The following is a 12974-nucleotide window of genomic DNA, read 5'->3' as shown; positions in this document are numbered from 1 at the left end:
ACAGTATTGGGATTCCTATGTTGCATATCATATGGAACATTTGAGTGACATGGAAGATGACTGATGCTAGATGCATCAAAGAAACAAAACTGAACTTGGAGAACTTAGCTACGCTGAAAGTCTGTCATGGTCTATCCAAAGACATCAGTTCTTACTGATGCTCGCTGGTAACGGTCCAAGTTGTTGAGCTTATCACACTGATAATATTGAGTGTCCGTCCCTTCACCACACCACTGACTGCGTAGAGTGTGCCTGCAGACCAGAAATGACAATGTACTTACAGATCCACAAGAGCAAAGTAACTACTGAAGCACTAAGAGAAAAACATGATAACTGATAGCCACCAGGTATCAGTCACCAAGATACTGACATGCCCAACAAGGTACTCACCTTAGGCAATTACAGGTCCCTGCCTGGAAAAGCACATTTCATGATGCAATTGTTCTTGGAGGACCTACACTCCATGAGATGCCCGTGTTCCAAAAAGCATGCATCCAGAGCACCTATATTCTGAAGATTCTCACAGAAACCAATATTCCGATGTGCCAAAACCATCACTGAGGAACTGATGATTTCCCGCACAAGGCTTCTATGGGTTGAGTGAGGATAACTAGGTCTCGGAACCTCATGATGTGGAGATGGGACACAATGAGCCAAGATGGACAAACTCTACTACCAATGAGCTGAAGTGCTGCCCAGGTAGGAGATGTGTGCCAAAACTCCTGTATATCCAAGTCACCAGACTACCTTCAACACCAATGTATCAAGGCAAACAAATCAAAGCAGTCTTTAAACCCTTGGCTCTAATACAGGTGTCCACATACCAAAGTGAGCCAAAACAACATATAATAGAATCATAAAAATATAGTGCCAGAAGGGACCTCAAGAGATCATCTAGCCCATTTCTACACACGAAGGCAGGATTATCCTTGTGCTATCTAGGCCTGTATCCCTTGATATATTCCCTAACACAAAGTGCTCTGCACACAAACTTTAATGTCCTCTCCCAAGGTCAGATTAATGAGGCAACTACTAACTTGAGGCTTCTGCTGCTATGAAGAGGTAGAGAAAGGTCTCATCAATTCTGAAGGCCCAGAATAATAATGTCCAAGAAAACCCCTAAAAAACTGGAGTGCCCTAGACCTAGATCAAGAAGTTTGCCAGCAAGAAAAATACCACAAGGAAAACATCCAATGCTATGCGCAGAAAGAGAAGGATTTCTTAAATTCACATTAACACACACTGAAAACCTTGTAAGAAGACAAAGAAGATAAGATATTGAGATAAGCTTCTCAATGTTTATCATCCTGAACACACAGATGTACACTTCACATAAAAGTAACTATCTTCCATCTAAACACAAAGAGAGAAACATCACAGACAAAGTCACCATCCTCAGTTCAACTAGGCAGACACATACGTAAAGGGCAAGCCAACGTCCTCAGGCTCAGCAGAGTCAAAACCTTCAGAAGAAAGCACATGTCTAGTGTCTCTACCCATGGACAGACAACTCAAGGATGAAGCAACCTCAGATATAATATTCTTAAAGCTAGAGTAATGCCTCAAACTATTACATGAACCTGAGACCACAGGATCATCAGCCAAAATTACTGGAAAATCTAGAGAGCGCTAGTCCTTGTGCAAAGGCCTACGAGGAATTATCAAGAAAAGATTTGACTTTTCTTTTTTAAATTCAAGTTTTATTTTAATTTAGCTGTGTTTTGGAATACTGCTAGATCCTTTCGACCTCAGCATGATTTGTGGATGGTCAGCACTTCTGAAATATCAGGCTACTATTAGGTACCTAAATATATTTAATGCACCTAACTTTAAGCACACAGATTTGAAAATTTGGGCCCAAGTTAATAAACCTTTAACCTATTTTATCTATAAAATCCATATAAAGCATGCAAATAAACACAAATACAGTCCAGTTCATGAAAGCTATGTTGTACATTACCTGGCGGTAAATCAGGATCAGAAGGAGCAGTTTGCTGGATTCGTCGTGGTTTCACTGCTGATTTTGCACTCTCTGTGGTACTGCGGTTCGTTGAACTGGAACCACTGCTTTCATGGTCTTCCTGGAAATCAAACAAATATTAATCTGAATTATTCAAAGAAGAAACAAATAACAGAAGAGCAGCTGAATGTAAGGGATTTATGATTGCTAGATTTGATAAATATAATATTTTTGCCAGTATTGTTCCTTGCGCACTATAGTGTGTGTTTAAACATAAATTATATGGTAATTTGGGATTAGCTAGAAAGTAAAAAACAGATTATTTGAAATGCAAATAAAGAGTATCAATCCAATATTTAATTGATTGGTTTTGTTTTAGCAAAAGTCACAAATTGTAGCGATGACCATAATTAGCTGCAATTCAGAAAAAACATTCCTGAAAAAAATCAAAGAAAAAACCCTACAGACTATACAAATAAATGTGAGAAACACTATCCACCTTTATCGGATTAGCGTAAGTGTTTGCTCATGAAACAATCTTGAACAGTTCCAACATGTCAGAGTCATGTCCTTTCTACCACAGTTAATTAAAGCTGCCTTGTGAAGCAAGACATTCTCTCAGACCCTTAAAACAGCAAATACTGCCCTAAAATAGATAAACAAACCTGGAGTAACTGCTCATCTTTAAGCTTTTATATGACTGATTTACCTTCAGCACTTTGGCAACAGAAAACATGGCTCACACATTTTTAACTCAGTTATTTTATTAATCTTAAATGATAAATACTTGCAACATAGAAAATTCACACACACAAAATTTAGTTTATGTGGAGTCAGGATTGCAAGGGCTCAACTATTGTGTCGTGTTCCCTGTGTACTTCCAGAATGCGCATTTATCATCAAAACTCATGTTTAGAAAACCAATAAATTATGGCTAATGTCTTCTCATAAAATATGAATAGTACAAGAAAAAAAAAAAACTTAATTCTGCTACCTGTGATCCCTGCCCTGAGGTTGCCTTAGGGAGATCAGGGTACCTTACCCACTCTTAAACCTTTTTAACTGAACTCAGCCTACCAGCAGCAAGTATGTCCTGGATCATAACATTGCCCAGATCACAAGGGTTTGCTGGAGTGTATGAACACAAGTCCTGTTATGAAACTATAATGGGCAATAAAAGTGGCAGTGTTTTATGGAGACGACATTCCTAGTTCCTCTTGGAATTCCTGCTACAACACAGTTAAAATTGCGTGGTTGTGCTGTGTGAGAAGTGTCATCTTCAGTCTGTATTTCCTGATTTTCTAACATTACTTGTTTAATATTCTTGTAAGAATTATGAGGGGATCTTAACTCCATATTTCTTGGCCTTTCAAGGTTTCCTCAGACAATTATGAAAAGGTCTGTATATAAACAGAACTTAAAGAGATGTAAAGACATTCAAGGGAATGCCACAACCTTTCCATTTCATATTTGGAAGAGGAGAAAAACTATTTATGTCAATTTCCCTGACTGACATAAAATGGAGATAACATTTCAGGAAGAAAGGCAGAGATAATATGTACCAACACCTTGGTCTAGAAGAAGACTAAATACACGACAAAACATAAAATTAACAACTAACATACTGACCCATCTAAATAAGGAGGATAGGTAAGAATATGTCTTTTACAGAAAAAAATGGATCCCAAATGCTAAAAGAGCAGAAGAGAGAGCCTATTAACAAATAAAACTTAACAAATAAAACGTGACGCTCCCCAGGAGTAATCAGGGCTGAGACACACCTCACCACCACCCTCCCCTACAGTGAAGCAGTTTTGCCTGATGCCTACTCCAACTCAGCTCCCTGAAACAAACAGTCTCTGGTCACAAATAAATACCGTCTTCCAGGACTCCACAGAGCTCACCCTTTCTTGTGCAAACTAGAGACACACAGAAACCAATCCCTGAGCCCCTCTGCCAGTGAGACTCTGTCGTATCCAGCCCATCACAGGACACTCCCAGAAATAACCAGGTAAGCCTGTCTCTGAAGAGATAGTGTACACACAGCTTGACTGGCAAACTCAGGATTAGGTCCCTTATAACAAGACAGCACTGGAATCTACTTATACTGAAAATAAACAAACAAATAAATCTTCATCTTTGTAAATAAACTTAAGAGCTAGTGAGCAAAGATAATAAACAACAGGTTACATGTAAAACAAAAGGTATAAAATGCTTTCCTTAGGGTCTAAGCTTAGTTAAATCTTTGTCTAAAGCAATGTCTCTCCTAAGTCACTAGCCCTCATGGCCAGGACCCAATTTTAATGAATGCCAAAAGTGTTGTCCTCTTTACTTCGGCAGTGAAGGATAAGAGGCCTTGTTCCTTCCTCTTATAGTTCAATAAACCCAAACCCTAACCCTTTTGAAGTGCACTCCTAGATAAGACTCTTCTCCACTGTGGCTGGTTCTCTGGTGTGCTCCCCACTGCAGGTTTCACTTTCACATTCCCACCCCCCCACCCACCCCCCCCCACACACACACACACCTTCAACCCTCCCCCAGTCAACCTGTTTTTTCTATTGGCTCCAAATGCAAATGAGGCTTCCATTGTGTTGCCTTAAAATCCTTAATTTAAATCAGAGACACAGATAAGAGTCTGGCAGAAGACTTGTTTGTCCCCTCTGCCTAGTTACAGGCTTTAAAACGTTATATATATACACACACACACACACACACACACTTTCTTATATATTGTCAGTACATACATTTCACAGTGATATTAATGACCAGTGTGTCATCAGCTTTCTTTTGATACTTTATAGGCCACTTTTTGCATACGTACAACAAAAGCAATGTGTTGGGTACAGTGAGTTTGTCAGGCCTGATAGGAGTTGCTGACCCAAAATGGTGAACCCTTTGCCAGCTGGCACTAACAGGCCTCTGTATCTCAACAGAGTAGTGAATAGGGTGACCAGATATCCCTATTTTATAGGGACAGTCCCAATTTTTGGGTCTTTTTCTTATACAGGCTCCTATTACCCCCTACCCCCATCCCGATTTTTCACATTTGCTGTCTGGTCATCCTAGTAGTTAACTGTTTTCTAGTTGGCACCAATGGATCTCCGTGTCGAAACACAAAAGAGATATTCTAAATCTGGGAAGGTAGGAGGGAATAATAAAACAAATTTTCTTGAATCTTATTAATACGGCATATGACCCTACTACCTTGCACCTTCCTCATGGCCTATAAAAGGATAGAAACTTGATCTATCAGAAGCATAGGAGCAAGGTCCTGATTTCTTCAAAATCTCAAACTTTCTGCTGAAGAATTAGAGATCACTATAGTGTCTACCCTCCTAGCATCTTATCAGTGAAGAAAAAAGTTTCCGAAATCCTTCTGGAAACTAGGAATGTGCACAATTTGAAGATCTGCTTTTCAAAGTGAGACTTCACAGATGCTTTGGCAGCTCTGGATGCAGCACTTCTCTTAATCGCTTTGAGAAAATGAGAAAGCAGAGAACTCTTGATGGCAGCTGGATCCTGTTTTTTGTACAAGGTTCATTGCGGCCATGATGGCCCAACTAGGATGACAAAGACAGTCTCTCTCAATCCTTCACGGGTTTTTATAAATAAGTGATACCAAAGGGGAATGCAAAAGACACACTTGTTTCCAGGTAATACAGAATTTACAATGGCTCCCAGCTGAGTTTCAGATTTCTTTTGAGTTGAGACTGCGCATGCAGAAATTACAAGTGATCTTCTGTTGATCTTAAATTAGGATTAACTGGTCATTTGGGTGATATGGGACCTCTCATCTTTTTATATAATTGATCAGTAATGGCTGATCAATCATATAAACAACTAAGGAATGTTGCTGGTATTTTCTGGGACTACATTCCAGCGATACTGGACAAAACCAGAAGATAGGAATCAGTTGGTGATTATGGATAACAGAGCATCTCCCCAAGATTTTGTTTTAACACCTGTTTTTCAGCACCTCTAAACATATTGTAGAGTCTCATCAGTACACTATTGTTCTCTTGTCCATAGACCTTGCAAATTAAATTTCTGATTTGGAAGGATACTTGAGCAACAATGACACTTGGATATACTTGCCCTCTCACATCCTCAACACTGAGAAGACAGAAGTTTTGCAGTTCGGTAGAGATCTTTTATAACAGGAAGCTTGCTCATCTCCTTCACTTGTTGAGGGGAATTTATTCATAGATTTCAAGTTAAGAATTTTGGCATTATTTTGACCATACCCTTTCCTTAGAAAACTGTGTTTCAGATTCTGTACAAAAGTGTTTTCCCGATGAATCACTGCATTTTTATTTATCTTTTGAACTTGCCAAAGCAACAAATGCTCTGGTGATCACACAGCTCAATAAGCATGATCCCCTCTTTCCTGAGCTTGTCGTAGAGCCACTGTCACTTACCATTTACACAGAATGTTTTGGAAGCACTCATTACTGACATGAATCATTACGATCATATTATGCTTGCCCTGTGATAGTTATGTTGGCTACCAATAAAAAAAAAACAGATTCTCTTTAAATTAGCATTACCTCTTTTTAAACCATTAATGGTGTTGACCCTAGCTACATTCAAATTCTACTTTTTCAGCCTTGTACTAACCAGTATGCACACTCACAAACCACCTGTCATACAAGGATCCCATCAGCACGTGCAAAGTCTGCTGGCAATTGCACTTTTGCAACATGACTCCTACACAACGTACAATTTGCTTATGCCTGAATCAGTCTCATTTCATTCCTCTCCATTTACAAAAATCACTATAAGGTTTATTTTTTAAGGAAAAAGACCTTTGTTTCTGAATAAGCTCCAATTTCAATTTTTTTTTTATTAAATGGATCCCTTCATTTGTTGTTTGAATTAAAAAATTTTAAGATTCTGAGATTTTATTATATTTTTGTTATATTGCATTTGTTTTTAATTTTATAACTTACCGAGCAATTAGTCTTCGCTGAGAGGGGAAGAGGCTGCAATAGTTTGTTTAGTGTGTTGGATCTAACAGGGTAGTCAAAATAATATTTACATGCTCCAGGATGGTGACAAAAATAATACAGAAGCACCGCGTGTTCCGGCGAATCAAAGCAAGTTCGAAATAACGCGGTTTCACCTATAATGCGGTAAGATTTTTTGGCTCCCGAGGACAGCGTTATATCGGGGTAGAGGTGTATTAATAAAGAAATTCTAATATAAGACTCACAACTTTATTCCCACCTATGTGAACACTTGTAACAATATATATCTAGCTATAGCTTAAAAAGAGCTCAACATGATACAATAATGTTTGAAACTACTACTATATTTAGTGCTAGCAAATATGCACTAGTTTCCTTAAACTACACAATTATCCAACAGTTTCTGCATAGCATGTATTGTTTTTTAAAAAAATACACATTTTTTCTTTTACAACAGCTACCTGTTGTATGAAAGGAGACTTGAGGAGCTCGGTTTGTTTACCCTAACCAAAAGAAGGCTGAGGGGGGATATGATTGCTCTCTTTAAATATATCAGAGGGATAAATACCAGGGAGGGAGAGGAATTATTTCAGCTCAGTAATAATGTGGACACGAGAACGAATGGATATAAACTGGCCGTGGGGAAGTTTAGGCTTGAAATTAGAAGAAGGTTTCTAACCATCAGACAGGTGAAATTTTGGAACAGCCTTCCAAGGGAAACAGTGGGGGCGAAAGACTTCTCTGGCTTTAAGATTAAGCTCGATAAGTTTATGGAGGGAATGGTTTGATGGGATAACGTGATTTTAGTCAATCAATCAACAGCGTGCCATCGCGGGTAAATAGTATCAATGGTCAAAGAGGGTGTGGCTGGAGAATCTTGCCTGCATGCTCGGGGTTCTACTGATCGCCATATTTGGGGTCGGGAAGGAATTTTCCTCCAGGGTAGATTGGCAGAGGCCCTGGAGGTTTTTCGCCTTCCTCCGCAGCATGGGGCGGGGGTCGCTAGCTGGAGGATTCTCTGTGACTTGAAGTCCTTAAATCACAGGATTTGGGGACTTCAACAGCTGAGTCAAGGGAAGGGGGTGGGTCAGCTTTTGTGGCCTGCATCATGCGGGAGGTCAGACTAGATGATCATACTGGTCCCTTCTGACCTTAAAGTCTATGAGTGATATTTTATAAAACAAATGTTATACTCTAATTACTAGATGACAACTACTATGGCCGTGAACTTACAAGAGCTAGATTCTTATTTAGTTCTACTTACATTCAAAAAAGTTCTGTAGTTATACACTTCTGCTCAATGTTAACTTTAAAAGCATGTTATTAATTTTTCAAACATGTGGCTGTCTCTCATACCCAGAAGTAAAACATGTTCATTAAAGAGAAAACGTTCCAAGTGAACTGCCAAAACTAGCATAATTATGAAAATATTTAACACTGAAACCAACTGAAATCACATACTGTATATAGAGTACAGTGATGTCATAATAAACATCACAGCCAAAATGCACTAAAACTACTGCAGTCTAATAAATCTAGCTCACACCACATGACAAACATTTTAAAGTTAAAGAAACACTTTTTAAAAAATATATATTTATAAAATATCATTAGCTGAAAAGTTTAGTAAACTGCATATGCATTTTAATAATGGGAATGATTGCAAATATCAATTATAACAATAGTTATCTAAATTGTAAAAGGACACAACATTGTATTTTCAGTGCTGATCTTTACAGAGAAACACAATGATTATTTACTAAAAATATTTTGTGAAATAACTATGCAATAACATATAATGCTGGCCTTTAGCAATAATTTAGGTTTGCTTTTGATATTGGACATAATAAGTAGCATCTTTAGTGTAAATAAAGAAGATATCTCTTTTCTTCCTAAACAAAAAATAAACTGGGCATACTTCTATAATTAGAAAGTAAATATACGGAAAATTATGATGTCCTATCTTCTCCTCCACTGAAGCACCAGAGTATGTAATCTACTCATGTTGTTCTTGTCCTAACTTGGCTGGTGATCTTACAAGTCCCATGCATATAGTCCTCACATGCGTAAAGTTACTCACATACATAAATGTTTGCAGAATCTGCAACCACCCACAAACTCTTCAGAGAAGGGACCTCATTTTAATGTTTTGTAAAGCACCATGTGCACCTCGAGTGCTGTGTAAGTAATAAGTAAAATATCCATGAGACATATTTTAATAAATTAAGATTAATGTTCTGTCAAAGTTGACTTGAAATATTTGATAAATAAAATGGCTATTGCCATTTTGTCACATACAAGCCATATTTGACAGTGTCAGAATACATGCTCTGAATTTTACTATAACCCTTTCCCAATAGTCTATTAAATATTTTATTTAAATAAAACAGACATCTCTTTTGCTTTAATTAATTTTAGAAGATTTTTTTTTCCATTTTAAAACATGCTTCACAACACAAGCTTTGTTTAATTTGCAAGACTTCCAAGATGTCTAGTGAGAATACTTCATGGGAGAAGAATGTTTTCTCGTGGGAATCACATGGTTATTTCTGCAAATATTGGCCTATGCTCTCAAGAAACCAAGTAAAAACGTCATTTCTTTAAAATAGGGGGAACTGTGGTAAAAAAATCAATTCCAGTTGTGAATTACACTGCAAAATCATACTGACGCAGTCTAACTAGCTACTTTACAGAAACCTTCTTGCATACTTATATGGGTAGGTTGTTTCAAGTTAGTGTTTTGACTCTCCCTCCTCCACTTCAACCATCCCCCACAAACAAATTTCTCCCTCATCCTCTTGCTACTCTTCCATTTATTACTTCTAGAAAAATAAACCTAATTTATTTTCCAGACTACTTGCAGAAACCCAAAATGATGAACCAGTTCCTATTTATGGAAGGAAGGTTGGTGCTCCCCAAAATAGCTTCCAATGATAGGGATATGTTAAAATTAAACATTCTTACCCATGGGAAGTTGAGCAAAGAATCATTTCAAGATCTGTTACAAATCTATGTCAAACTGGTTATGACCTGCAGGATTTTACTGCAGAAAAAAACATAGTGGGTGTATTGTCTACTACAGAATACTACTAGATAGGCATCAAAATGTAGATGCATGTATACAAAAAATACATTAATAGAGCACTTTATTACACCCTTGCAAAATTCTAACTGAACACTCTTCTAAGGTGAATACTTCTTTGAGTAAAAAGAAGAACAGGAGTACTTGTGGCACCTTAGAGACTAACAAATTTATTAGAGCATAAGCTTTCGTGGACTACAGCCCACTTCTATATGCATCCGAAGAAGTGGGCTGTAGTCCACGAAAGCTTATGCTCTAATAAATTTGTTAGTCTCTAAGGTGCCACAAGTACTCCTGTTCTTCTTTTTGCGGATACAGACTAACACGGCTGCTACTCTGAAACCTGTCTTTGAGTAAAATATCTCTTTTCCCCCATCAAAGGTAAAAGGATTGCAAACAGATTTTGCAAAGCTGCTTTATTGGGAATAGATACTGAAGTCAAACTAAACCTTGAAAAATGCAGACTAAATTTTACTACTGCTCTAATGAAGAGCAATATGAACAAGTAAAAACAGTGGATATAGAAAATTAATTTGCTTTGATCTGTTTGATATAAATTTAATGGCTGTAAAACTTGGGCTCTTGGGAACTTTAACAGCAGTCTGCCTATTGGAAACTAACAGATAATAGAACGAAATATGATTGTTATGTAATGTATCTAAAGGCACTTCAAAATTCACAAAAACAATCATATGGTTAAAGAAATGGCAATACTTATGACATAATATTGCCAAAATTAGGATTATTTAGCCTGAAAGGAAAAGAGGTAAAGTTACTCAAAGCTCTAATTAATATAGCATCTTTCCAAATTCTAATAAATATAGCATCTTTTATCTTGAAGGGTTCCAAAATGATTTAGAGATTGTACTCCGACACTGAAATTCTGTCCCAAGAATGGTTGTATGTGGCATCAGTTTTGCACACAACAGTAATAACTGTTTCTTTGAAGGGGAAACAGAGAACATCTTTAACTGACAGAGCAGAGGGAACTTTAAGGAAATAGAAAATAATTATCCAGTTTGGAATTTGGCCACTGGGAAATTACTATTGTGAAGTAATGAATTAGATATTTATCCCAATGCCAGAGTTAGATTGTTTATGACAGCATATTTTCTTGCACTATTACCCAGTCTCGTTTTAAATCTCTTCCAGTAGATGTTTTAGGTACCCATACCGATTTTAGAGCTATTGAGTTACCTTTAATAAAGAGTTGTTGCTGTCTCACCTACAAGACCAGAACAGAAATGACAAAGTAACTCATGAATGGCTGGTTTCAGAGTAGCAGCCGTGTTAGTCTGTATCCACAAAAAGAAGAACAGGAGTACTTGTGGCACCTTAGAGACTAACAAATTTATTAGAGCATAAGCTTTCGTGGACACTGTAGTCCATGAAAGCTTATGCTCTAATAAATTTGTTAGTCTCTAAGGTGCCACAAGTACTCATGAATGGCTGCTTTTCTCTCCAAGAGATCCCAGGGGAGCTTGTTATGAGGGACTGTATTTTGGTTCCATGAGCACTCTCATGTGAGATTTTACAAAGGTCCATTTTATAACCTCTTTTATTCAAAATATATATCAGACTATTGGAAGGGATAGTAAGGAGTCCCAATCTGAGGTACTTTTAGTACAATGATGATATACATGTCTTTCTCGCTTTCTCATCAGAGCCAACTGGTGTGATACCTTAATGATTGTCTATTGAGACTGGAGGCATGGATGAGGGTAAAGAGACAAAGGCTCAGCCTGAATAAGTTAGGAAGGTAGGCTGAGGTAAACAACCAAAAGGTTTAGAAAAGACTGTATCAGGTCATCTGATTGAGGGTGTTTGGCAACGATGACCAGAAAGGCTTTTTACCATCTGCATCAGGTCAGGAGGTTGAATCCATTATTCTTGACTCCAGAATTTACTATCATGATCCATGTTTTTGTTACCTCTATATTAGTTTACAGCAATGTGCTCTAAATGGTGCTATTAATTTAAACCTATTTGAAAGCTTAAGACAATGTCGTATGCAGCCACAGCAGCCCACTTTGGAAGTAAAGTAGCTTGCAGTGAACACATGCTACTAGTGCTCTGGGATATGTGCTGGCTGCCCATTGGTTTCTGGGGAGAACGAATGCTATGGTCAGTGCTGTTACTGCAGTGATTAGCACAGATTATCTGAGTGCAACAATTCTTTGTTTACAAGAGAGGGAGCTGCTGGCTTCTCAAAAACTATGGTGATAAGGTCCACAGAAGCACAGATAGATAAGATGGGCTGTACTCCAATAGAGCCCTCGATTTTGAATTCATCCCTCACTTTGGTCAGCAATATTCAAAATTTGTCAAAGTCCACTTATTTGTCTTGGCTCTTTAACAGGGTTGACTTGCCTGGATGTTATTTTTCTTTTTGGGGAGGTTGATTTATATTGTAAACCTGTTGACTCTCTCAGATTTGATTATATGGGAGCTGGGTCGTCTACTGGAGTAGTGATATTTGTTGTATTTGCTGTGCTTTTTAAAAAATTATCGGGCCACCTAGAACTTGCGATAAGTACCTTTTAATTGTAAAAATAAAAATAATGACTGTCTCCAAATATAGGGTTTCCAAAACTTCCATTCGGAAACAATTCCAAAGAAATAACTCTTCCTAATGTTTCAGGAAGTGTTTTCTGATGTTTAGCTTAAAAAAAAAAAGCAACACTTTTTAAAATTCATAATATTAATTATTTGTCTTACACTAGCGCCTAGAAGCCCTAGTTAATGAACTCACTGTAGTAAGCACTAAAAAGAAAACAATGAAACACTGATTACCTGTCCCACAGAGCTCAACCTAGAGAGTTTTCTAGGTACCTTTTCGCTCTCTTGAATGGTGTTCAGAGAACCCCCCAATTTAATGAAATTCACAGATACTAAGATATTGTTAGAAGATTACCCTCTTCCCAACCATTAACATTTTAAATAAAATCAGCATCAGGGTTTTCTC

General features: G+C 37.6%; 1 protein-coding gene across 32 annotated transcripts in view; it reads right to left on the bottom strand.

Annotated features, from left to right (window-relative positions):
• Positions 1 to 12974, bottom strand: part of VPS13B (vacuolar protein sorting 13 homolog B) — a 943390-nt gene that overhangs the window by 845928 nt on the left and 84488 nt on the right. For all 32 annotated transcript variants that reach the window (XR_010598024.1, XR_010598025.1, XR_006173164.2 and 29 more), the window contains one exon: positions 1961 to 2081. Coding sequence is in view for 26 of the 32 variants with exons in the window: in XM_065582178.1 (XP_065438250.1) it covers positions 1961 to 2081 (121 nt within the window). In the remaining 6 variants the exon portion in view is untranslated. The remainder of the gene's footprint in view (positions 1 to 1960; positions 2082 to 12974) is intronic.

Source organism: Chrysemys picta, chromosome 2 (assembly GCF_011386835.1).
Source record: "Chrysemys picta bellii isolate R12L10 chromosome 2, ASM1138683v2, whole genome shotgun sequence".
Taxonomy (NCBI): Eukaryota; Metazoa; Chordata; order Testudines; family Emydidae; genus Chrysemys; species Chrysemys picta.
The sequence above is the reverse complement of the archived record's forward strand: the minus strand, read 5'-3'. Positions and strand labels throughout refer to the sequence as shown.